The sequence below is a fragment of the Populus alba genome, chromosome 4 (assembly GCF_005239225.2).
Source record: "Populus alba chromosome 4, ASM523922v2, whole genome shotgun sequence".
Lineage (NCBI taxonomy): Eukaryota > Viridiplantae > Streptophyta > Magnoliopsida > Malpighiales > Salicaceae > Populus > Populus alba.
In genome coordinates, this window is record NC_133287.1 from 17552939 (window position 1) to 17578531 (window position 25593).

At 34.1% G+C, this 25593-nt stretch overlaps 4 protein-coding genes and 1 pseudogene across 8 annotated transcripts; 2 read left to right on the forward strand and 3 right to left on the reverse strand.

Moving 5' to 3' along the window:
* Positions 1–1036: 1036 nt before the first annotated feature.
* Positions 1037–2894, reverse strand: LOC118050614 (V-type proton ATPase subunit c1). The gene is made up of 3 exons (XM_035060997.2): positions 2694–2894; positions 1969–2254; positions 1037–1513 (listed from the first exon to the last, which is right to left on the reverse strand). The coding sequence occupies exons 1-3, from the start codon at positions 2767–2769 to the stop codon at positions 1381–1383; spliced, it is 495 nt and encodes a 164-aa protein (XP_034916888.1). The 5' UTR covers positions 2770–2894; the 3' UTR covers positions 1037–1380.
* Positions 2895–3551: 657 nt separating this feature from the next.
* Positions 3552–5373, forward strand: LOC118050604 (NADP-dependent D-sorbitol-6-phosphate dehydrogenase-like; annotated as a pseudogene).
* Positions 5374–5532: 159 nt separating this feature from the next.
* LOC118050615 (polyprenal reductase 2) lies at positions 5533–8728 on the reverse strand. Of its 5 annotated transcripts, none has more exons than XM_035061000.2 (6): positions 8406–8728; positions 7749–8098; positions 7197–7362; positions 6118–6216; positions 5937–6008; positions 5533–5832 (listed from the first exon to the last, which is right to left on the reverse strand). In XM_035061000.2, exons 1-6 carry the CDS (start codon positions 8562–8564, stop codon positions 5731–5733), a joined length of 948 nt encoding a protein of 315 aa, XP_034916891.1. In that variant the 5' UTR covers positions 8565–8728; the 3' UTR covers positions 5533–5730. The 5 variants fall into 5 exon arrangements, 2 of the variants coding, with proteins under 2 accessions (XP_034916891.1, XP_034916890.1); XM_035060999.2 differs by having other exon boundaries at positions 7197–7431; XR_012169614.1 differs by lacking the exon at positions 5533–5832 and adding an exon at positions 6777–6861 and having other exon boundaries at positions 7197–7431.
* A 1473-nt stretch (positions 8729–10201) lies between these two features.
* LOC118050616 (protein BASIC PENTACYSTEINE4) lies at positions 10202–12643 on the forward strand. Its single transcript, XM_035061001.2, has 3 exons — positions 10202–10372; positions 11359–11542; positions 11639–12643. The coding sequence occupies exons 2-3, from the start codon at positions 11468–11470 to the stop codon at positions 12515–12517; spliced, it is 954 nt and encodes a 317-aa protein (XP_034916892.1). The 5' UTR covers positions 10202–10372; positions 11359–11467; the 3' UTR covers positions 12518–12643.
* An 8362-nt stretch (positions 12644–21005) lies between these two features.
* Positions 21006–22716, reverse strand: LOC118050605 (uncharacterized). The gene is made up of 3 exons (XM_035060984.1): positions 22002–22716; positions 21420–21934; positions 21006–21128 (listed from the first exon to the last, which is right to left on the reverse strand). The coding sequence occupies exons 1-3, from the start codon at positions 22714–22716 to the stop codon at positions 21006–21008; spliced, it is 1353 nt and encodes a 450-aa protein (XP_034916875.1).
* Between the last annotated feature and the right edge of the window lie 2877 nt (positions 22717–25593).

Genomic DNA, 25593 nt, shown 5'->3' on the forward strand with positions numbered 1-25593 from the left:
CGTTTTGACTCTAGGGTTCTTGCACAAATCACTAATACAGGTTCTTTGAAGGCACCAGTTTCGAAGTCTCTTCTAGGAGTACAATACATAATATCTTCGGCTTCAGTCAAAGCCCATTTTACACGTTTTTATGTGAATTCTAAATAGTTGGACTTTTCGAAGTACATGAAACTGCTGGTTAATGTTTCCTTAAACGCGTTTTCTAAGGTACTGTAAATGACCGGTAACTAGTGCATTTGACATCCGACGTGGGATCCTTTTGCATTCAAATCTTCCATGCCGAACCTGGTGACTGGTGCGGGTTTTTGGGCTCGTCATTTGGATAGGTTGGGTCGTTTTACTTCCTGGGCCGGGTAGTTCACCCTCTTGAGTATATATTGGGCCTCTAATGTAAAATCGAATCTCAAGGAATCGAACAATTTCTATTCACTTGAGCCCAATTGTAAAATCTCAATACAGTTTTCCATTGCGGGGGCAGTTTAGCTGTATAATTAACAATCTCTGGTGAGAATCAGAGATAGATTGCTATGGAAATGGGCTCCAAAACCATCATGACCACCATTTGAGTCTGTGTTATCAACTCCCTACTTGGATGCACGTTTCCTTCAATTATTGCTTTTCAGATTGCGTTTGCACGTATTTTGTTTACAGATGAGATGTTCTACTGGCAGAGCCCATTACACTGAACAACACTTTGGGAACATGTTGGGTATAACATCACGTGCACAGGTTTTGTCCTGTCGACAGTTGACGGCTTGATCCTGGCACGAATGAACTTTCCCTTGAGAAATTTCCACGAAACATCCAATTGCATCACAGATCACATCTACTCTTGCAAAGTTAACAGTGATATGACATGCAAATATAACTCAGCATTAAGCCATTAGCATGTTAAATCATATCGAGAAACTTCCTATCTCAAAACCTGTCAATAATGAGAATGATTGTAGGGAAAAACACTGCCTCGAGCCTCTCATTCCGTGGAGAAGAGGAGTGAAGTTATGTAAGCACACACTAGGTTTGCAGGCAACCAAACTTTTAAGTTGTAAAATAAGACTTCAATAAATAATATGATCACAGGTACAAAAGTCAAGATTGGAAATTTGTATAACAGTTTTATGGTCTGCAAAATACAATCATTGACAGAACCCAACATGGCGAGCTTGAAAAGCTTTTATTTTGCGGATAAATCGCAAGCCTACTCCTGCAAACAGCACAACGAAACCACCAAATGCTTGGCAGAGCAGACACTTCCATGAGAAGATATTTGAGGATGCTGAAAGTGCTGCCCAACCCTCAATAATCTGCAAACCACAGTTTTTTCTCCTAAGCGACACTGACAAGCTATAAATGAATAGCAGTAGTTAGCAATCACCCTTCTTATTCTGCCCTGGACTGGCCAGCTCGGGATGACAAGATGATGCCAACAATAAGGCCATACAGTGCCAACGCTTCAGCAAAGATGAGGATAAGGATCATTCCAACAAAAAGTTTAGGCTGTTGAGCATTAGCTCTGTGAAAAAAACAGCAAAACGTATCAGAATGGATTGCGAATCAAACGATTATTCTCCCTAAACAGCAATCTTGCAAGTACAAGAGATATTACACAAGAACAGAAAATTTGCCTGTGCAAGTACCATGCAGTCTCATCCAAGAATTCTCATGGTCTTAAATTTACAGAAAAACAACCAGACATTGTAAGGTTTGTGCAGCAAAACTAGACAACAAATCTCAAAGATTTAAGAACCACTGCATCATATCAAGGGAATAAAAGTTGCACCCAGATCATAAGTTAAAAAACTGAAGAACAGGACAGCACCCCAGCAACAAAACTAAATAACAATGTACCACGCTTGTCAAAAATAAATACAGGTTGAGACATTTTAACCATACCAACACTTTATTAGTTAACAACAGAAATCAAACGCTGTAGCATATCTTCTAGACAAAAAAAGATGGCTAACATACCTGACACCGGCATCACCAACGATGCCAATGGCCATCCCAGCAGAAAGCCCAGCGAGGCCACAAGCAAGACCAGACGAGAGATGTGCATACCCATCAAAAAGGTAGTAAGACTTGGCCTTTGGGTTAATTCCAGTACTAATAATAACCGCAATAATCAACCCATAAATACCCAACACACCAGCCATAACAACTGGAACAATCGACTTCATCACCAACTCGGGCCTCATCACTCCCATCGACGCCACACCAACTCCACTCTTAGCTGTTCCATACGCTGCTCCCATACCTATACAAACACCAATATTTACACCAAACAAACAAAACACATGGATAGGTTCAAAAGTTCCCCAGATCTAAGTAATTAGTCAAAAATCTAATATTGATTAAGCAAAATGGTTCTGTAATATAAAGCTTATCGAATCAAAATTTAAATCAAGCACGTCTTTTCCAGGGTCATTAAAAAATATTAAAATCAATAGCACTTATTAATTACGGATAAACAACCGCTAATCTTCAAATTTAACGAATAATTGCAACTGATATAATATCAAACTAAAATTAAATCACTTGAGACTCGTAAAATTGCATCAAGATCGATCTGATAATCATAAGCCTAGCAATTCAATTTCTCGGGAACCGATCAAGGACATGAAAATTAAAGCAAATAAATAACGAAATAATGAAAAAATAGAATAGAAGCAGAAGGAAGATATGCAATTGTTTACATGAGAAGACGAGGGCAGCAGCAGCGCCAAGGAAGCCGAAGAACGGAGCAGTTTCGTCACCGCTGAAAGTAGACATGATTGATCACTAAATCTGAGACGGTGTCGTTTAGATCTGAACCGAACAGAGATTCTTGGAGTTGAAAATTTCTTGGATCTCTCTGTTCTGTGCTTTGCTAGAGAAAAAACGAGCGAGAGGAAGGTAATAAATAAATAGAAGTATATAAAATGTCGGCGTTTTAAATCCAAGCTTCGATCAAATGAAGCCCAATCGGATCTATTGGATTGAGCTTGCTATAAGAAAATAAATAGTCTTGGGCTTTTTAATGGTGTAGCATGGGCCAATTTTGATGGGTCCATTAAAGAAAATGGGCATAACTACAAATTAGTCCCCAACATTTGTTTAAGTTTAAATTCAATCTAATAATTTGAAATACTTGAAAGATAGCAATCCAAAGTGTTTGTTATTACGGTGTGGTGTATTTTTCAAAAAACTTAAAAATTTTTAAATTAATTATTTTTAGTATTTTTGAATCATTTTGATGTACTGATATTAAAAATAAATTTTAAAAAAATAAAAAAATATATTATTTTAATACATTTTCAAGTAAAAAACACTTTAAAAAACAATCGTTATCATAACATCGAACACTAAATTAAAAACTACGAGTTTTGAGTACTTAACAAGAAAAGGTGTAGCTATATATATATATATATATATATATATATATATATATATATATAAAAGCATTTTTGAATGAAATTAAGTTTAATTCATACATATTATATGTGCATTTATACATTTGTTTTACCCAAAAATGATCCAACAAACAAGTTTTGATTGATTGCCTGCGTGAACCAATGCTGAAGTTTTTGTTTTCTTACATGAATAGGTACTGCTAGTTGCTATATATTCTTATGCTTTAAAAGGTGTTTAACAGGCAAGTGGGATTTGACCAGTTAATGTGTTTGTTTGCAGCCGCTTACAAGAGTGAAGCAGAAGCAGGGGAGGCACTTGCTGAAGCTATAAAAACCGGACTTGTCAAGAGGGAGGATCTTTTTGTTACCACCAAGGTTTACTTTAATCATAGATGTTTTCCTAGCCCATTTCTTGGGTTAAAAAAAAGAGGATCTGTGGTTCAAGAGGACAAATGCAATTTCTTGTTGGCTAACATCTCATTTTATGTTGCTGTCATTTCCTCGCTTTGAACATGGGTGCAGCTATGGAATTCAGACCAAGGACATGCTGTTGAGGCGTGCAGGGATAGTTCAAAGAAGCTTCAGCTTGATTACCTTGATCTCTACCTTATTCACTTCCCCATAGCCACAAAGCATATCGGTGCTTATAACACTCTGTTTTATTGTTACTTCATATATCTATACAAATCAGTCTATATTTCCTTAAGACAATGACAGTAGGTTCTTATGATGAAAATATGAATGCCAAAGATGTTGTCTTGAATACTGAATTTGGAAGGAAATGGATGAAACTCTAAATGTAGACTCCAGTTTTTGGAAGGAAATGCCAAACTTCTTACTGTGTTTGCATGCACACAGGAGTTGGTAAGACTGGCAGTGCAACGGATGAGGATGGAGTGCAGGGCATTGACACAATCATATCCATGGAAACCACCTAGCAGGCCATGGAAGATCTGGTTTCCACGGTCTTAGTTCGTAGCATTGGAATCAGGTGAGTTGACACAGCCTATAAGGCTAACCTGTGGATACAATTCATCAAAAAAATACTATGGATAGCTGGATACCCGTAACCTGGAACCTTATTTTGAATATATCCATTCTTCTTGTCGCGTCTGCTTGAATTACATTAATTGAAACTTAATTACGGACTGGATCTGTAGTGCAGCACTTGCAGGTGGTATCCTAATCATTCACTTTATCATTCGTATGGATATGTCTAAAAATTGAATTTGTTCATATGGCTGCTATAGAATTGTGGTCCGATACAAAGTTTCCACTGCAGCAACTATGACATCTTTCTAACTAGAGATTGCTTAGCCTACTCTAAAGTGAAGCCTGCTGTGAATCAGATTGAAACTCACCCCTACTTCCAGCGTGATTCGCTTATCAAATTCTGTCAGAAGCAGGGCATCTGGGTGACGGCTCATACTGCTCTTGGAGGTGCTGTAGCCAATACTGAATTGTTTGGCTCTTTATCATGTTTGGATGATCATGTTCTGAAGGCATGTTATTTCTTTTCGGGTGGATTACTGATTATCAATACCTCAGAAGAAAATATTCTTCTCTGGTGCTTTTCATCAACAGTCTTAAATTCTCTGTTTTTGTTTCTGTGATCAGGGTCTGGCAGAAAAGTATAAGAAAACCATGGCCTGGATTGTTCTCCTGTGGGCATCCAACGAAACACAGTCGTCGAGAGACTGAAGGAAAATCATGGTGTTTTCGACTTTGAATTATCCAGAGAGGATACGGACCTGCTGAAAGAGCTGGACAGAAGCTACAGGACCAACCAACTTGCCAAGTTTTGGGGGATAAATTTGTCAGATTAATCATGTCCATGATTATATCCTTGGAAAACGTTCCCTTGTGTCCTGCTCAGAATAATAGCAGTCCGGATATTTTCCTTACTGTACTTGGTTTTGTGAAACTGTGGTTGACATCGTGGTCAAGGGAAGATTCATAGCATATATTTACATGACCTCTTCCTTTACAGCCTGCTTGATTCACTTCATTGGTGGTTTTATCAAATTATAGTCGAGCAACAATTTGTATGAACAGATCAGGAAATCACATTGCTCAATTTTTTAGTCCTTGCACCATCGAATTGGACGAGATGTCAGCAGCTTACAGGAAAAACACAATCAAATAGAATTCAATGCTTCTGCAAGGACATCTAGGCATCCCATGAACACTCACCAAAACCCCGTCTTTCAAGTGATACAAATACTCACCAATCAAACTAATTTGATTCTCTACGAAAATTTTCTCATCACATGTCAAGAATTTGTGGTAGCCATGATGGCAACAACATGCAACAATGGGAAACGTGTTCTTTGAAATTTTATCATACAAATGGAATAATTGCAACACGGTTGCTTGGATAATTGTCAAATTTCTGAAGATACCACCTATGTGTTTCTGCAGCTGCAAATATCAGATTTGACACCTGCATCCAACACATTACACAAACTTTCAGCTCTCGTAGAACATAAGGAAAGCTACAATGAGGGAAAAAAGAGAGACATCTTGTGAATGTAAAGAGGAAGATACCACAAATCTGAAAAGCAACCAAATGGTGAGGTCTGCCCCTCCACTACCAAAAACTATGCCAGCATATATAACCTGTATCATTAGCATAAAAATGAAGTGTGAGCCCTCTGCACCTCAATTTCACTCAATTACTGTGTGTAAATCACAAATGAGCTCGAGAGAGAGAGAGAGAGGAACGTACAATCTCTGCCAAATAGTGTGGAGATGAAACAATCTCGAACCAATCACCACGGGGTATTACATATTCATCAACCTTTCCCACATGTTCCCTTAGTGAGCCCTAATTAACCATCATGATAATGAAGGTGAGAATGTATGCTAGTCTCTTAATTTTGCAACAACTTGGCCTCCCTTTTCCTCAAAAAAAAAAAAAAAAAAAAAGTAAAGATAGCTGGACATTGATGGGTGCCTGGTAAGCTGATATCACCCAATTTATGATGATACTTGAAACAAGTTGATTTGATAAACAGGATTATAAGAAACAGAGAATAGAGTTCAGGGCCTGCACATGCAGATACAATGTTTTCTATTAACTCATTCTCATGGCTGACTGTAAAGTCAGATGGTCTTAAGACCAGTCAAACAGTGCATCAAGTCAAATGAGTTCCACAGTGCATTAATAGAGATAAGAGGTAGAACATTCAGGAAACTAGCATGTTTCATCATACAACTAGAGAACAATACCAATATCCAAAGCTCCTTGGCCATTTGGTTTGGATTTGCAACTCAAAACACTCAACCACGTTTCAAGCTTTGGTATCACCACGACAACAGCAACACACACTACCAATAAATGAATCACATATCTCATACGAGCATCAGAAGGGAAGTGACGCCCACCTGAAAACATATAGTTGTTTGACCTCATTTCACGGAAGATCATCTGATTTCCACAAACTTCCTTTTTGTAGCTGTAACTACCAACCTATCAGATTAAGCTTTTATGGTATCAATTAGTTACAAATGTTTACAAGGTAATATTTCTTGAATAGATGAGTTATAAACATTCCAACTTTCCCATCCAAAGCAAGGAGAAGTATCCTGTCCAGTGTCCACTATATCTTCGTTCATTTTTAATTAACTTATAGCTATTAACCACCAGTTTAGAACCTCACCTTGGTCATAATATAGCTACATGCATAACGTTTTTGACAAATTCTGCCAGAAAAGTAAGCAATTAATTTGCTTTCCCCTTTTTTTTTTTAAGAGAAGTGATATTGCCATCTGACTAGTGACTGATCATGAAACAGTGATACTCACAAGAATTGCATGGCAACGATGCTGATGAATCCAACCCCAGAGAAATATAGCTGCACCAATCCATTGGCACCATCCAAGCTTCGAAAAAGGATTAACAAAGTCCCACCAATCAAATTCAATGGCTTGCATTAAGCTTCTGCCTTTAACAATGAACTCCGTCACTTCACTTGTGCCAAATTTGAATACATTAGGCGCACAAGTACAGCAGAGTGTCAGGGGCATTGCTGTGTAGAAACTAAGCTCAAAAGGAAAATATAAACCAATACAACATTTTAGAACATGTCTTCATGAATAACAAATTCATGGTAAACCAAAAGGAAGAAACAGATTGTACTGGAAAGTGCTTAGATCACAGACATGGATTATGACGTGATTTGATTTGTTCACAAGGCTGTTTGGCAATATGGTAGAAAGCATATTAACCAGCACGGATCTAGTATAAAATATTCGAGGAAAAAAATGTTTCCAACAGCAATTTGACATTGTGTGTGCATGTCATGGGCAGAAAGGCTGCAGCAAAAGAACTGGATCAGAGGGCTTCAAGAAACTCACAATAGACCAGTAAGATAGCCGAAAATGTGCATCCGAGCTGAGGGGCTGTATTTAAATACATATAACGTCTCAAAAAGACGCCTCAAGACTTGAACTTCCATTAACAGGAGCAGAAACACAGAAAGCCAAACCCTGAATTTATTCTCTGAATTAATCAGCTGTGATCGATGAAATGAAAAAGTGTTTGAACGTCCTGCCAAGTAGCTGCCTAAATCAGAGTAGAAAAACGGCTCAGAAGCAATCGGTGCCATTCTATGTGCATAAATCCATGTTGCAATAAGCAAGAGAGTAGTCCACACCACAGCCACCACATAGAAATGAGAAAAGAATCTTTGAGGAACAGTGAATTTCTACAAACCAAAAAACAGTAAATTAGAAACTTTGATGAATCAATTTCCAACCAGTCATTACAAACCTCGATAATCTACAAGCTATCATTAAATTCAATCCACGTTCATCTTAAAATGGGTTTCTGTATTATTTTTCAGTGCATTAGAAGGGGAAAACATGCAACGTAGGCTACATAAACAGTAATTATCTTTATATTACCAGTTAAACGTAAGAAAACGACCCGACCAAACTAAACCCAACAAATCTATCTCACAGAGGTTAAACAAATCATAGTATTCAAGGAAACAGGAAAATCTCAGAACTTACGTGATGAGATGATGATTTCATGATCTTTCCTCTTCTTGCAAACCCCAAAACAAGTCCATGAAATGAACCCAGCCGGGAACATGGCAGTGAAGCTATGAGTATAGGCAATGTCCCAGCAATCCAAGCTGCTCTCAACAACTCCACAAGCCCAGGTTCCATTTTTTAACAGAAACCCAGATTAAAGAACTCAGCTTTAAGAGTTGTGAACCATTAATCTGACCAAAACAGAGAATCGGTATTTAAATCGGGAGTTTAAGGAATCACGTTGTTCAAGAGAAATTGATGCGGGACTCACATGGTAGTAATAGCACTCGTCCATGACCCATTCACGAGGACCGTCCAAAGTCATTTATAATATTTATTGGTTTTAGCTTTAGATTCTTTCCGAAATCATTTTCAAGGTAATTTCAACCGTGTGATTCTATAAAAAAAAAATCTATAAGATATATATATTAGAAAAAATCTATAAAATTTGCATTACTTTATTATATAAAATTTAATAAAAAACCAATTGAGAAGAGTTTGTAAGGGAAAAAAAAGAGCTGAAGCCATGCAATTCATGGTTCGATACTCTTACTCCAATATTTTATTGTAGAAATTAAAATAGTGTTATTAAAAAAAATTATTTCATTAAAATTTATAAGTAGCTGATTTTAAAATAGAATTTTTTTTATATTTTAAAAAATAATATAGAAAAAAAATTAGGAGATTATATCTAAATACATGTGACTTTATTTTTCAACCATACAAGTAATATATATATATTTTTTTTACGAGCTTAATACTAAGTTAATAATTATTATACATGTATTTCGGCAAATCATGATTGTAAAATCTTCAAATACATTATAAATAATAATATATTTGATTAAGTAAACATAAGCTGACTCAGACACCCATGTTAATAAAAAAACATGTATATATATTTATAATATTTTAATATTGTTCTATAATATAATGATTTTACCAAGACTTCATTTATTTTTATGTTTTAAAAATATTTTTTTTAAAATTAAATTAAATTAAATTTTATTTTTTATTTTAAATTAATGTTTTTGTGTTTTTAGATCGTTTTGATGTATTAATGTATTGATGTTAAAAATAATTTATAAAAATTAAATAAAAAAATTATTTTAAACATATTTTTAAATTAAAAATAATTTATAAAAATTAAATAAAAAATATTTTAATATATTTTTTAAATTTAAAATAATTTAAAAAATAACTATTATTATCCTCTTAAAAATTATTTTATTTAAATTACACCGCTATTCCATTAAGCAAACCGTACTACAAATGTTATGAAACTCTCCATTGGTTTTTTTTTTTCCATGTATAATTATAAACTCAAAACACTTGAAAAATAAACATGGCTTGTGTTTTAAGGTAAATTAATGGATGTTCAAATTTAATTTAATTTTTTAAAAATATTATTTTAAATTATATCATGAAAAATTTTATAATTTTATTTAAAATACTATTAAAACTATCATAAAATACGACAATATTATTAGATAATGGACCGTAATTTAGAATTATTTCGAGTTTGAAACCATAAAATTACGACATGGTAAGATGCAAGCCAGGATTAAGATATCCAGGATAATTCCTTTTTAAATACGGGTGATTTACATTTTGTTACATTTGATATTATTATTATTATTATTATTAATTATGAAACAATATTCACTTCAATAAGAACGTAATTGTAAGCAAGTTGCCGTGAAGTGATAAAAAAAAAGTGAATTACATAATTGGCGTTTTATCCTCTGTACTGAAACGACATAAAGCAAACGCTAAATACGACAGTTTTTGCCGTGAGAGCGCGAGAGAAACCCGTGGTCATCTCGGTTCTCTAAAATTCACCACATTAACCCCATCGGCCATCTCCCTCCCTCCCTCCCTCCCAAGCCAGACAGGAAACTCTCTCTTCAAAATCTATGTAACTTCTTCGATAACATAAATCAGTAAGTTCATAAATTTATTCTTTGATCTGTGTCTCCCTTTAACGTCATCATTCATTCTAATTTCTATGAGGTTTCGTATGCTGTATGTTCCTGATCTTGACATTCATCTCTGGCTTAAAAACCCTATTTTTATAGTAAGATTTTTTCAAATTTGAACTTGTCCATAGAAAAGTTTGTTACTTTACTTAAATTAAGTTACTTTTTTTTTCTTAGATTAATAATGGGTTGTTGTTAGATTTTGAGTTATTCTTTTCAGCTGCTAAAGCTATTGAGGTTTGTTTGCTCGAATCAGGTATGTTTGAAGCTTGATGTTTTTCTCCTATTCGAGGGCTATCTTTTTTTTTTTTTTTTTTTTAGTGATAGGTCTAAGGTTTCCGGCGAAGAAAGTTTTTTAATTAAGAAAATTATTGTAAGATGAGTGCGGAGATTGCATGGGTTTTGTGTTTATTTCTCGTAAGGAGGAACTGCAAGTATTTGATGTTTTCTTTCGAGTGTCAAGAGTTCGACGTTGATCAAGTCGCTGCTTGTTATTGTTAGATTGCTGTTTACTGATGTAGGATCTTTGTGGTAAGAATGGCTGTTGCTCGTCTGTTTGTGGATATTGCAGAAAATACGGTTTACACTATACACCCTGAACTTTTTATCTCAATGCTGCATTGAGCTGGAGAATAGGCTACTTGTAGTTGTTCTTGTGATGTTTTGAAATGCTTAGCAGTCTAGGTGGAACTGGATTTATGGTGGCACTTTTATCTGTGATACTTGATTTGTATGTGTGTCCGTGTGTGTAGAGTTGGATAATGCTTGATTTATTTGGATTTTTTTTTTCAACTTATCTAAAGCTACTTTCGTCTTTTTGAAGAAGCCTTGTGATATTTTACTTTTTGGCATTTCTTTGTTACTTTTGTGCGGTCCTTTCTTCTTTTTTCTCGATGCAATTTGTAGAAGACTTGAAATCATACTTTTGGTTTTCTTTTTTTCCAAAATAGGAGATATATTTTCTTCCCGGAAGCTTAGTGGATGCCCAAACTGAACATTCAACAGTGAGTGGTAGGTTGATACTGATTCCTGCTTAACTGATATTTAAGTGGGTTCAAGATGGAGGATGGCGGGCAACATCAAAATGGAAGGTATAAGATAGACTATTACAAGACAGCTCACCCTCACCCTCCGGTAAGAAGATATTTGCCTCAGATCCTTGTAGATTTTTTTGATTGTTTTGCCATGAAATTTCAGATGAATATAAGCTTAAGACAATGTAATTTTCAGTGGAATATGATGCCTCGAAATCAAGTGAAGGAGCAAACTAATGCCTTAGTGATGAATAAGAAGATAATGACCATCCTCATTGAGAGGGATGATGCCATTCGAGAACGCAATTTGGCATTTGCTGAAAAGAAGGAAGCCTTGGTTGCACGAGATGAAGCAATCCAGCAGCGGGAGAAGGCCCTTGCTGAACGGGATAAAGCCTTGATGGAGCGAGACAATGCTCTAGCGGCGATTCAATACCAGGAAAATGCAATGAACTATCCGTTGAGTGGTGGAAGCCAAAGAGGATCAAAGCGCATACCCCATCCAGTTTACCACTCAAGTGACATGTCAGAAGCTCTTGACTCGGGGGAAATGCACGTCACCAATGCCTTGCCTATATCATCTGTTCCTGCTGAAAATGCAAAGTCACGCCAGACAAAGCGATCAAAGGAAAATAAGGCAGTTGGATTGAAGGCAGCCAAGTCAACATGGAAGGGGAATAGAGTGAGCGAGGATCTGAATAAGCAAGGTGCATCTGATGGGAAGAAAATTAAGGTTGAGTGGGACAGTCAGGATGTGGGCTTAAACCTCATCAATTTTGATGAGACCACCATGACAGCACCTGTGTGTTCATGCACTGGAGTTCCCAGGCAATGCTACAAATGGGGTAGTGGTGGGTGGCAGTCAGCCTGTTGCACAACAACCGTGTCATCATATCCACTACCACAGATGCCAAATAAGCGACGTGCCCGAGTTGGTGGCCGGAAGATGAGCGGTAATGTCTTCACAAGATTGCTTAGTCGGCTGGCAGCAGAAGGTCATGATCTTTCTATCCCTCTTGATCTCAAGGATTACTGGGCTAGACATGGAACAAATCGCTATATCACCATTAAGTAGATGTTTTTCTTCTGTAGCAGCCCCTATTTGATCTTAAATTTATCATGTTCTTCTTTGTACTGCGAACTGCCTTGTATCAGAACATGTACCTTTTTTAATAGAAAGGTTGTTTCCTCTTTTCACACAGTAGGCTGCTGTGATCCATATTAACAGATTCGTCCCGTTTAATGGGACCTGTAAAGTGCTGGCCCTTGTCTAGGACTGCATTCTATATGGCCGTGTTCATTGCTATCATCAAAGGCAATCTTCAGAGCAAGGGCCCCTGCAGCCTTACATGAAGACCAGTCTGGCTTCTCTTTTCATTTTTTTTTTTTTTTTTAAAAAAGACAGCCATGCTGTTATCTTTTGCAGTAATAAAGCTTTTTTACTGAAAAGAAAAAAAAAAAAAACGTGTTCTAAAGTACAAGCTGCCGAAATTAAATGGTAATGCACTAAATTCAAGTGGTTTTGAGCTGATGATATAGGATACAGTGAAAAATGCTTTCGAGAATTTGATGATTTATTCATAAAATGGTATTTCTGCGTGGCTCGATCTTTTGGTGGAAGTGGAAGCTGAAATTACCAGAGTGAGAGTGTATTAATGGTTATTTTAAGAAAAGTTTTTATTTTGTATATGTATTAAATAATATTTTTTTATTTTTTAAAAAATTATTTTTAACATTAACACATTAAAAAAATTTAAAATAAAAAAAATATTTTTTAAAAAAATTCTTTTAAAATATAAAAATAAAAGGAGGTGTCGGAGATATGTAAACTTTTGTTAACTTTATACTTTTTTCATATGGTGGACTTTGGGCTGAAAATAATGATGAAATCAAGAACTTTTATTAGGTGCAAGATTTATCGAGGCTTTTATGGGCTTGGCCCATGGTATGGCCGACATCACAGTTACGTTTTGGGCCTCTAGATCCTTTTGTCATAGGAAACCCCACTTATTACTCCAAAGTTTAACGTTCACGAATGCATGCCTCATCCTGCTTCGGTGACCTTTGCCTCGTAATTCTTGAATTTTGATTACATTGAAGATTGTTCAAATTAGTAATAAAATTCATAAAATAATATCTATTCAAACTTGATACTTGACCGGCGGTTTGTCGTGGACTAGATATTTTTTAAAATAAAAAAAATTATATATATAAGTTTTTTCAACATGTTTTTGTAGTTAAAATTTTTTTAATTGAAAAAAAATTATACATACATATTATTAAATAAATTGAAAATTATGTATGTTAATAAATGAAAAAAAAAACATAAAAAAAACTAAAAATAAAAATAAAATATTGAGAGATGAATATAAATTAAGATATTTAATTTTGCAAGTCGTGACATTTACTCGGTTATATATGCTAAATTTGTTTACTAAAATAATATTTTTTTTAAGCAAATGATAATAGAAATAGAGATACAAATTAAATTGACTGAATAAAATAATAATAAAAAAAAACAATGCAAGACTGCACATATTAGAAATATTATTTGAATTTTTTATTTATTTTTAAAATTAAAGTTCATACATTCAAAACATAAAAAAATAGATGAATTAGAAAAACTCTTCAAAATTTAAATGCATAACAATTAATAATAATCATTATTTAAAAGATGCTCTTTAAACAAAATGTAAGAGAGAAGGAGTATTAATCTAAATATAAAAAAATATATAGAAAAAAAAACCATATAAAAAGCATTAATTTAAAAAAATAGAAAAAAAACATAATTTAGAATAAAAAAAAAAAGGCAAAGGCCAGGCAAGCCCGCTTGGCCCATTTTGCTAAGTCCCACTCGCGGGCTTCCCTAGCAAGCCCGTGCGCAATTGGTTTTTTTTTTTTTAAAGAATCAGACAACATATCATTTGATTTGCTCAGATTTTGGCCAATATGGTGATTGAAAAATCAGAACTTCAGTTTTTTTTACCCAAAAATCCATTTTTTTTTCAAAACACCTTATGAACCATGATAAACATATCCATGACTTAAAAAAAAATAATAATAAAAAAACCATCTCAAAAATCAAAATCAATTCGAAACCACAAATCAAATAGAGTTTGGATCTGTTTTTTCACAAATTTTAAAAGTAAAAAAACATCTAATATGAACTCTCCTCGTCAAATGGAACCATTTGACCAAAACATCGATCATTTTAATGGTCTAAATCGATATCAATAATATTTTTCTTTCTCTATCACTAAAATCTAGTTATCTCTTTCTCACTTTTCTCAATTAGTGACTAAATAATAATAATAAAAACCTTTTTGTACTAAAATTGAATTTAAAAAAAAATTAAAACACTTAAATCATATAATTTGTGTTATTTTTAAAGTTATATGACATTAACACATTTTAGTTTTTAAGTTGATTAGTTTCATGTTTGGCATCTTGTTGGATCAACCCAATCTTAAATCGGGTCTACCCATTCCTCCATATTAGTGACTGAAGTTATGCAAAGATTAGTCCTAGTATATTGCTTCACTATACTTGTATCCATGGCTAAAAGAAATCCATTTGAACCAGAGACCAAATGGTATGCAGAGCATAGATCAGAGTGCATCACAAATTATAGAACCAGTGCCTCTTCGCGGACATTGATGGCAAAAACATCTTGATGGCATGTTTCATACTCGATAGCTTAGGAGCCAAGCTAGACAAACTCCATGGATCGTGGGAAGCTTTGGCGTTATAAATTTATAATACGTTCTTATTTCATAAGCAGATCTGGCACCATACCTTGTTCTTATTTTTTGCTTAGTTTTGTTGACATTGCATTAGCATGTTCTCTGAAAAATTATCTATCGACTTCGAGCAAAGTATTATATTAGAAATTAAAGCATGAGATTCACGAACGACATTAAGAAAAATCACAATCAAACAAGTAATCCAAAATTACAAATATATATAGAGGAAGATCATGCATGTCTCTAATGTCGAGAACTTAAAGAGAGAGAAACGAGTGAGTGCATTAATTCCTTGCTGAAACAGTAAAAAAGTTGACTTTTGGCAGCGAGAATTTTAAAAACTCCGAGTATATTTGATAGTGTGATAACGATTTTAAAAAAAAAATTATTTTATAAAAAATATTTTTGATTGAGATTGATTTTGTATTTATGTATGTTTGGTTAAAACTGTGGTTGAAATTGAGATTGAATAAAAAATAGTTTAATATGTTTGGTTAAGAATACTTTTGAAATTGAGGCTACAAAATAATTTTAAAAATATATATATATTAATATTGATGGTTTTTAATTTAAATATTGTAGATTTAACTATTGCTATTATATCATGAAATAAATAATACTTTATATAAAATATTTTTTATTATTCCATTAAACTATCTACAATTCTATCATGTCTAAAATACATCAGACAATTTTCTTGGTTTCTTAAACGCGCAACAACATCACGTAAAAATATAATTAGGAACACAATTAGGATTGCGATCAAATTCTGCAAATACTACATTATCAAGTGATATTCGTCTAATTTATGAAGTGTCATTGAATAACATTAAACACTTGTTTTTCAAATAAAACACAATTAAAAAAAATAAAAAAATATTTTTTTATTTTACTGGGTTGGACCCAGTTCAATGCATTTTATGAGTTGGTCTGGACCTAGTCTGGCTGGAACAGTGGAGCATGCCTCCACTGTTCACTGAATAGTGTAGCATGGTTGAACTTCTCATCTGTGCAAGAAAGCAACAATTAGCTGCTTTCCTTCTTCTTGTGTTTCACACACAATTTATTGTGGGATCCATAAATAGTAAATAATTTTGTTCCCTAACCAAACGTTTACAAGGTGCTGCAGCCGCGTAAACAAACAATCACTCCATCTTATTCGAAATTAGAGCAAGATCAAAGTCTCCATGAGAGATGGTCCTCTCTAATGTCGTTCAAAGGCATGAATAAGAAGTTTTGCTTATCAAGTTGTATGATAAGTTTTGCTTGACTACGAATCTTAAAATTAACACACTGATTATAATTGTTCTTAAGTACATCAAATCTATACAAATAATAAACTTTTTGCTAAGTTAGGGAGTATAATAAATAGGTTTTGAGATGTGAATATTATTATTTATAAAATATTAATTGTCTTTAACTATATTTGTTGTTATAGTTAAAGTAATATACATTTAAAATATAATAAAGTTTTAAAAACTTATAAAAATCATTTTTTATAATTTTTTTTAAGAATTTCTATTTTTTTATGATAAATATAAATAAAGAGTTTGTATAGAAAAAATAAAGAGAGAAAAAGATTGTTTTCTAAATTGATTTTTGTTAGTATCAAACTAATATTTATAAGAAAAATAATATATATTCAGATCAATGTGTCTATAGAATTGAAAATACAACATTTCAAAAAAAATTAACTGAATAATTTGACATGAGGTATCATGTCTAATTAATTAATTCTGAAAAATAAAAAATTATATATTTTTACATAGTGCTAAATGCCGAGTATCATCATTTGTATATATAAATTTTGGCTTTCCCTTCAAATCTTCCTTCCAACATCTAAATCAATTGATTTGGTGTCCCTCATATTATAAGTTATAATAAAACCTCTTACATTTTCAATGTGAGATAAAATTCTATTTGTTTATGTACCTAATAAGCAAGCTATGATAACACTTTTGATGGATCAACATGTTTTATTTTTATCTAAATCCTTATTTAAAGGGACTAGAGGCAGGATAATAATCCAACATTATTTGGCTCAACCAAGTGCTGAATCTAAACATATATGGGTCTGATAATCTGCAAGATCTAGCATTCTTAGGCTTAGCTAAACGTTGATCTCAAGTATATTCAAGTCTATTAATTTGCTAGACCCAATATTCTTGGACCTAGCTAAATGCTGAGCCCAAGCATATATAAGTTTGACAACCTATCATATCCATCATCATTGCTCGGGTCCTTCATTTTAAAAATTACTTTATGTCTACTCTCTGCCGAAGTCTTTCTTTATTGTTTTTTTTTTTAATGAAGCAAGTTGTTGAATTTGATAATGAAGGATTAAAAAAAAAAACAATTAATTGCATTTTCTTAGATGTTTGTGTTTTTGGAGTAAGCTAGCCATACTAATCTTATAGTCAATTAGTCTTTTCTTTCTTTATATATATATATATATATATATATTTGAGTTAAACATATTGTGATGAAAGTAAGTAGTTGGTCGGCCAGTTGCTTTCTAGGAATTTTATTTTTACAATAAAGAAAATAAATAGAGATTTAAGGGAGTGGATCCCAATCTCAATTCACCAAATATCTTTTATTACCCAACATAATATTATATGATAATATTTAAAAATTATTTTGCAATGGATTTTATTTTTAAAAAATTTCTTCTATAATACAAATATGAAAAGTATATGATATGAATCAAAAATTTATTTCCATCAACTTTAATATAATAATATTAAAATTATAATTTTTCTAAATACTTTTATTTCAAAGGGTTAATTGCAATTATCCTAATTCATCAAAAATCTAGAATCAAGATACTGAAAACAACAGGAAATACTTACCTTTAGACTTCTTATCTTGTTTTGGTTTCACATGAGAAATATCTCTATTAAATTAATTTGGATTAACACAAAAAAATATGAACATAAAAGAAAAAAAGATTAGAATTCTCGTTAATCTGTTTATTCTAAAGTGTTCAAGTTAACCTAATATAAAAGAGATTATATATAGGTTAAACTAAAAATATTATTCTACCCTTAATAAATAAATAAAAAAGTAAGTGTATTATTTAACATCTCTCCTTAAACTCACGATGCAGCAGCTATAAGTATCGAGAGTTTACCAACTAGAAAATAAAAACAAGAGATGGAATGCGACTTGGTAAAAGAATCTACAATCTGCAAGGAAGAAGGAATAAAAGGCAAAGTAATGGTGACATGTTTGAGATGATGATGAGTAAGATGACAATCAATCTCAATGTTCTTAGTTCACTCATGAAAAATCGAGTTGTAAGCAATCTAAATAGAACTCTGGTTGTCACAATACATAGGAGTATGATGAGAAATGAAAACTCTTATATCAATAAGTAACCAACGTAACGAAACAATCTCCTTGGTAGTAGATGTCATGGCACGATATTCTGCTTTGGTTGAGGATTGAGAAATAATATATTATTTCCTGCTCTTTCAAGAAATAAGATAATCACCTAGAAAGATATAGAAACTGGCAATAAACTTACGATATGTGGGATCACTACCATGATCAGCATCAGAGTATGTACTCAGCTCCAAGAAAGAGGTGGATTGAAGTAAAAGACTCCAAAAGACTATACCTTAAAGATATCATAAAATACAAAGAACAATTGTCTAATGAACAATGGTAGGAAAAGAAACAAATTGACTAATAACATGAACAACGTATACAATATATGGACGAGTAATGATACAGTATAAAGTAGGATCTGTCAATGGTAAACCATCCGAAGAAAAATACATTGCGTTAACCTCAATGAGAGTATCTACAGTCTTATTATCACTAAGTCTATTACACTCAAGAATATTTGCAACATATTTTAATTGAGAAAGAAGATAACCTCTGGGTGAGGAAGCTACCTCAATACCTAAGAAATATCGAAGATAACCCAAATCCTTCATTTCAAACTATCTAGTCAAATCTGTCTTCAAAATTAAAATATCATCAATGCCATCACTAGTAATAATCATGTCATCAACATATAAAGATAGAATGATATGACTTGCATCAATGTACTTATTTTAAGAGGCTTTTATTCTCTCTTTTTTCATTTTTTTTGGTTATTTTCCTTGAATTTTCCAGCCTGTTGTGTAGCACATGTGCTTCTGTTGTGATCTTTGTTTCTTTGAGGTGAAAGATATTGGAAAACTAGACTTAAGAAATTCAGTCGTGCATGAAGCGAATAAGCCTCTATTAGAAAATCTTGAGAGAGCATACATACAATGAGACATTGATGAGGAAGAAGCAATAACCTAGAAGTTAAAAATCATGGGATCTTTTTTGAAGGGAACATTGAGCAGAAGAAGAAACTTACTTTGCTGGTGCAAACAGTTCTAGCTTGGAAAATACTATTGTCCTATGGTTTGATTTGGTTGTTAAATATGAAGCATCATATTGGGAGATTGAAATGCAATTTTGAAGTGATTGTGTTCCTCTTTATAAGCCAAAACTAACATGCTAAGATCCTCCAAGCTCCTTTCCACATGTTTTCTTGTGGGGGATCCCCTCCTGCTGCTGCATTTATTCTCCTCTGAAACCAAAGAATTTATATCAATGGGATGCCAAGGCTTAAACACTTGAACAAGTTCTCCCATTCTTTGAAGCTCAAACTCTCACCTTTTAACTCCAGTTTTCGCAGACCCCATGTTAAGGCATGTTTTCACATGTGAGTTTTTCTGTTACGAAAATGGCAATGTGTTTGACTGCCTTTTCTTACCTAGGCATTAGGCACTAGCTATTGAACTGGAAATTTAAGAGCCATTGATGTATTTTCTTTGCTGGAATGCCTCTTGTGCGATAGGGATGTGTCCGCAGGAAAAGTGGGAGAAAATTGATAAGGGTGGTTGGTGGGTTCGATCCATGCCACCTTTTGACCACAAGTCATTAGATATAAGAATGGTTGGTGTATCCTCAGAAACCCTTGAGCTATCGATTGAAGAGGGTTGGTTTTACCATTTCTGTTCTTCTTGTTGTTTTCAGGATTAACAAGTCAAGTTTTCGTTACTTTATTTTTATGCTAGCAATTTGTTTTGCTATTGTTCTGCAATTTTCTTATATCGTCTTATATTCTTAATCTTGGGTGTCATTATGCTGAGCATTGCATCCACTTTGAGTAGGTCTTTGGTATTTTACCACAGCAATACCATGGCGATCAGGATTATCCTTGAAACACTTCTGGTTTTTTTTTTTTTTTTTTCCAGGTAGTGTAGTTATAAAGCCTTAGTTTTTGAAATTGTGAATTGTGATCGTATCAGTTAGCAATCCTAGTTCCTAAGCAATAACCTCTGTCTATTTGGAGTGATCGATACTTGTACGGCAGAAGCCTTTCTATAGATTCATGTGCTTTCACTTTGAGATTTATGTCACTTATCAATGTTTGAATATACTTTGTGAAGTGAAACATTTTTCTTATCATGGCCTTTATGACTTATTTCAGCTGTTTAAGTTCTTAGAAGAGGAAAAAAAAGAGGGACGGATTGACGGAAGAATTACAAGGTAGAAGGTAGAATAAATCTTCAGAAATTTACAGTACACCAGCATAACCATCTATCCATGAAGAACAATGGTCATTCTACATTTTGAAAATTCAGCTTTGAAAAACATTTATCAGCATATATAAACTCATAAAAATAGATTTCTTAAATGTTAAAAAACAAAATCTAATATAAAGTAATAGAAGTTACACTGCATACAGATAAAAATTCACATCCATGCCCGTATTAAGCTCTTCTATCTTCGTGAATTCACACATTTATCCACCATCTAGACTGACAAACACTATTCTGCAAAAGCTTTGAATAACCATTCCATGACTTCCTTCAGTATTTGGGGTTCCACTGCACGTACAATAGTTAAAACAACCAGTTTCTTGTTAGTGGAGGAAAGAAAAACAACGCTAAACTGCAAAATGAAGGATGATATCGATTGAGGAGACAAAAAACGGGGCTTCTACATGGTTTCTATAATATAAAAAACAAATCAGGATGAATAATCATTTCTTTTATTACAATAATTTTCTCTTTGTTCTTATGGATTTCTATGCATCTATTTACAGCTGATAGTCTACGGTGCTGGCCAAGTAATACCATCCTTTGCATGTGATAGTGTACGGAATCAAATTTAGGTTATCATAGAAAAACAATCCTTTGCATACAAAGTAACAAAAAAAAAAGTATTTAAATACCAACTTACCTGTACACGTGTACCCTCTATATAGATTGATGGGATATGAGAAATCTTGGGCCACTCAGAACCATTCTCCTTTCTACAATTTCTTGATACAAGTGGACATGCCCAGATATGCAATTTGTTTAATTTGGAGAGGCGTTGAATGGCTGTTGAACTGGGCAGAAACTTGAGATTCTTGCAATTATGAATCCAAAGAGATCGAAGAGAAGAAAGGTTGGCCAACCATTCTGGCAATGCTTCCTCAAATCCCTCTCCCTCGAAATAAAGTATATACAATTCCTCAAGGGCAGTGAGGTGTTGAAGTTGATGCGGTACACTCTTCAGTTTATCCCATCCATGTATCTCAAGTCTTTTAAGGGAGCCATTCGAGTTGAGGTGTTGGATTGAGTTTAAAACTCCTTCAGGAAAAGCCTCCAGCTCCTCTGACAAGCCACCGATGCTCAAATACTCCAATTGGGTGAGGTTGCCCAAGCAATCATCCTCTAGGAAATCACTCAAACTGGGACACATGGTGATTTCTAATTCAACAAGAGAAAGCAGTTGTCGTAAACCATGCCAATTCAATACTGATGAGCTATCACAAACCTCTAATCTGTAATATTTGAAGCGAAGACAATTCTTGTAAATCACTGATATGGATAAGCTCTTTACAATCCCATATCAGTAATTCCTCTAGAGATGTGCAATATTGTAGTCCACTTGGAAGAGCTCCCAATTTACAAGTATCAACAGTCAGTTTCTTCAAAGAATATTTCAATTCTCGGAAATCACCAGGAATTGAGATCAACTCAGGGCTTTCATATATGTTCAATTCCACCAGGGCTGTGCAACGTTGGACGCTTGGAATGGATGCCAGCTTTGGACACCTCCATATACTTAAAACTCGAAGAGACGTGAAACCATGAAATTCACCAGACAAATATCTAAGTTCATCACATCCGTCAATTTTAAATTCTACAAGAGATGAAAGAAGACATATCAGAATGCTTTTCAACTTGCCACAACTCTTAACACTCAACTTTTCAAGACGAGGAAATACTGCAACAACTTCTCCTTCTGGTACCATCCATTCTTCAAGACCTTCCATACTGGATAGAGTGAGTTTTTCTAGTGCTGGAAATAGTAAAGTTGCACTGCCACTGCTGCTGTAGAACTCATTGCCTATACATTTCACATTAGGCACTCCATTCATCTTTAGAATCTTAAGGCGAGGAAGACATCCAAGTGTTGGGAGTTGTCTGCTCTTGCTGCAGCCTGTCAATCTCAGGACCGTCAGATTATTGAGCGGCAATGCAGACATCCACGATGAGAAATCTTCACCCCTGTAACCCTTAATTTTCAAGATTCATATCAAAATAATTTTTGTTTTCAAAATGCACGATCAAGATTTCAAGATTCATTCTAGACCCGTATATCCTTCACCAAACTGAAAAGAAGAGAAATGAGAGAATGGCCTCTTAAAACCATTATTTGTTCAAGTCACTGATGGAGCACACTTAGATGCGATGACCAATGCAAGGGGGCAACATTGTGCTTAGAAGGAAAAATTCAAGAAAACGAGATAGTAATTCCCTTCAAGTAGACAAGGGGGCATTTTGGTGTACAAAAGACAGCTTGATCCTTTCAGCAAGTGATACTGAATGTTTTTAGCAGTGAGACAAGGGGTAATGAATGATCCTCTCAAATTATTTTGACGAGTAAAAAAAAAAAAAAAAAATCTTTAGCAAGCAAGTGGGTCATGATGGGCACCACAAAGGCTGAGTTGTGCAAACAAATATGGAAAAAGACTTATATGGGCTAACTCGAGTGGGCTAGAAAGCCAAATGACAAAGATAACTCAAATCAGATAGCAAGATCTCACCAACCAAGCAACGAGAAGACTAAGAAAAAATGGGGGGCCTATATTTTAAATCAGGTAAAGATGCATGCATATCATCTAAACTTTGAGACATTGGAAATATGAGTTTTTTGCAAATTTTCATATGAGAAAATTCCAACGAAATCCATCAAGTGGAAGGCCAACTTGAAATGGCCAAAGATCGAAATTGCTGTTGAAAATTTTTCATTTTTGAGAAATTTTCAACCTGGGCAGGCCGCCTATGAGAATTAGGCCACCAAAAAAATCTCTGTGTTTTTCCACCACCTTTCATTTTTCATTCCTGAGGTAGTGCGTTTCCTAACCATACCTCCTTTTGAGTGCGCCTTCAAGCCTTCAACCCATTTCTTTTTTAGCGCACCTTCGAGCCCTCGACCATCAAAGGCAATGCATTTCCTATCCTACCTCCTTTTGAGTGGGCTTTCAAGCCCTCATTCCCTTTCGAGTGCACCTCTGAGCCCTTATTTCCTTCGAGCTTCCATCTTTTGGAATAGTGCGTCTTCGAGCCCTTGATCATCCAAGGTAATGCATTTCCTAACCCTACCTTCCGTTTCGAGCGCGCCTTTGAGCCCTCGCTTCTTTTCGAGTGCGCCTTCGAGCCCTCGACCATTCTTTTGAGTGCGCCTTCGAGGCCTCATTTTCCTTTATCTTTTTACTGGGCAGGTAACCCATTACAATGTGACCACTTTTGAAAAATCATCATATTTTTCTCCCTGGGCAGGTAACCCATTACAATGTGACCACTTTTGAAATATCATCGTATTTTTTTCTTCCTGGGCAGATAACCCATTACAATGTGACCACTTTTGAAAAATCCTCGTGTTTTTCCACTGGGCAGGTAACCCATTACAATATGACCACTTTTGAAAAATTCTCGTGTTTTTCCACGGGGCAGGTAACCCATTACAATATGACCACTTTTGAAAAATCCTTGTATTTTTCTCCCTGGGCAGGTAACCCATTACAATGTGACCATTTTTTGAAAAATTATCGTATTTTTCCACTGGGCAGGTAACCCATTACAATGTGACCAATTTGAAAAATCCTCGTATTTTTCAAATATCGGGCAGGTCGCCTAGAACAATTAGACCATATCGTGAAATCTTCGCGTTGTTTTATCATCGGGCAGGTTGCCCAAAACAATTTAATCCATATTAAAAAAAAAAAAAAAAAAAAAAAAAAAATGAGTCGTCTCCCAAATGACTTGTTTTCTTGATTTCTACATCTCTCTGTAAAGGACGTGTGTCAATCTACTGTTTTCGAAGTTTTCAAGACTAAAAAAAAAGTTCTTTCTTTATCTACTTTTCTTTATAAATTTACTACACAAAGCTAGAAGAAAATGAAATTTTCCAATATCTTTGCATTGTAAATATTATAAAAAGGGGCAACTGTCATCACCCAAATTTTGACCATTTTTATTCTTAATTATTATTATTATTTTATTTACTGGAAAGGATAAAAAATGATGATGATAATAATAATAATAATAATAATAATAATAATGAAAAACAAGTAAAATGAAGAATGAATTAAAATTTGGGTTAAGGGCAACATGATTGATAAATTTTGAGACCTAATTAAGTTTGAAAATTGATTTAATTAATCCAATCAAGGGTTTAAATTGGAAATTGATAAGTTTTGAGACTTAATTGAGCTTGGAATTAATTTAATTAATCCAATTAAGGGTTTAATTGAAAATTGATAAGTTTTAAGACTTAATTGAGCTTGAAATTAATTTAATTAATCCAATCAAGGGTTTAATTGGAGAATTGATAAGTTTTTGGACTTAATTAAGCTTGAAATTAATTTAATTAATGAAATCAGGGACTTAATTGAAAACACCATCAAAGTATAGGACTGATTCTGGTCAAATTTGCAAGAAATTAAAACCCAAGGACCAATGTGTAAATTACGCTGAGATGCAGGGGTTCAATTACAATTTACCCAAGGACTGGAATGCAAAATTCAAAATATCAAGGATCAAAACGCAAATTGCCATTAACATCAGCACTGTTCATCTTCTTCACCCGAAAACAAGAAGAAAACGCATGCCTTTTATTGCATTAAAAATCCATGCAACCCGCATGGCATTCTCTGGTTATAAAAACCAGAGAAGGAGAACCGCCAAGGGGGGAGGAAAGGGAATAGAACGGAGAGAAAGAAAGAAAGCCATGCACGGCAGGGAGAGAGACTAAAACCAAAGGAAAACCGGGGAGGGACAGAACCAAGGGAGCGACGGAGAGAAACAGAACCAGAGGAAAATTTTGGTTCATCAACCAGCAGCAAATCCTCGTGCTTGGA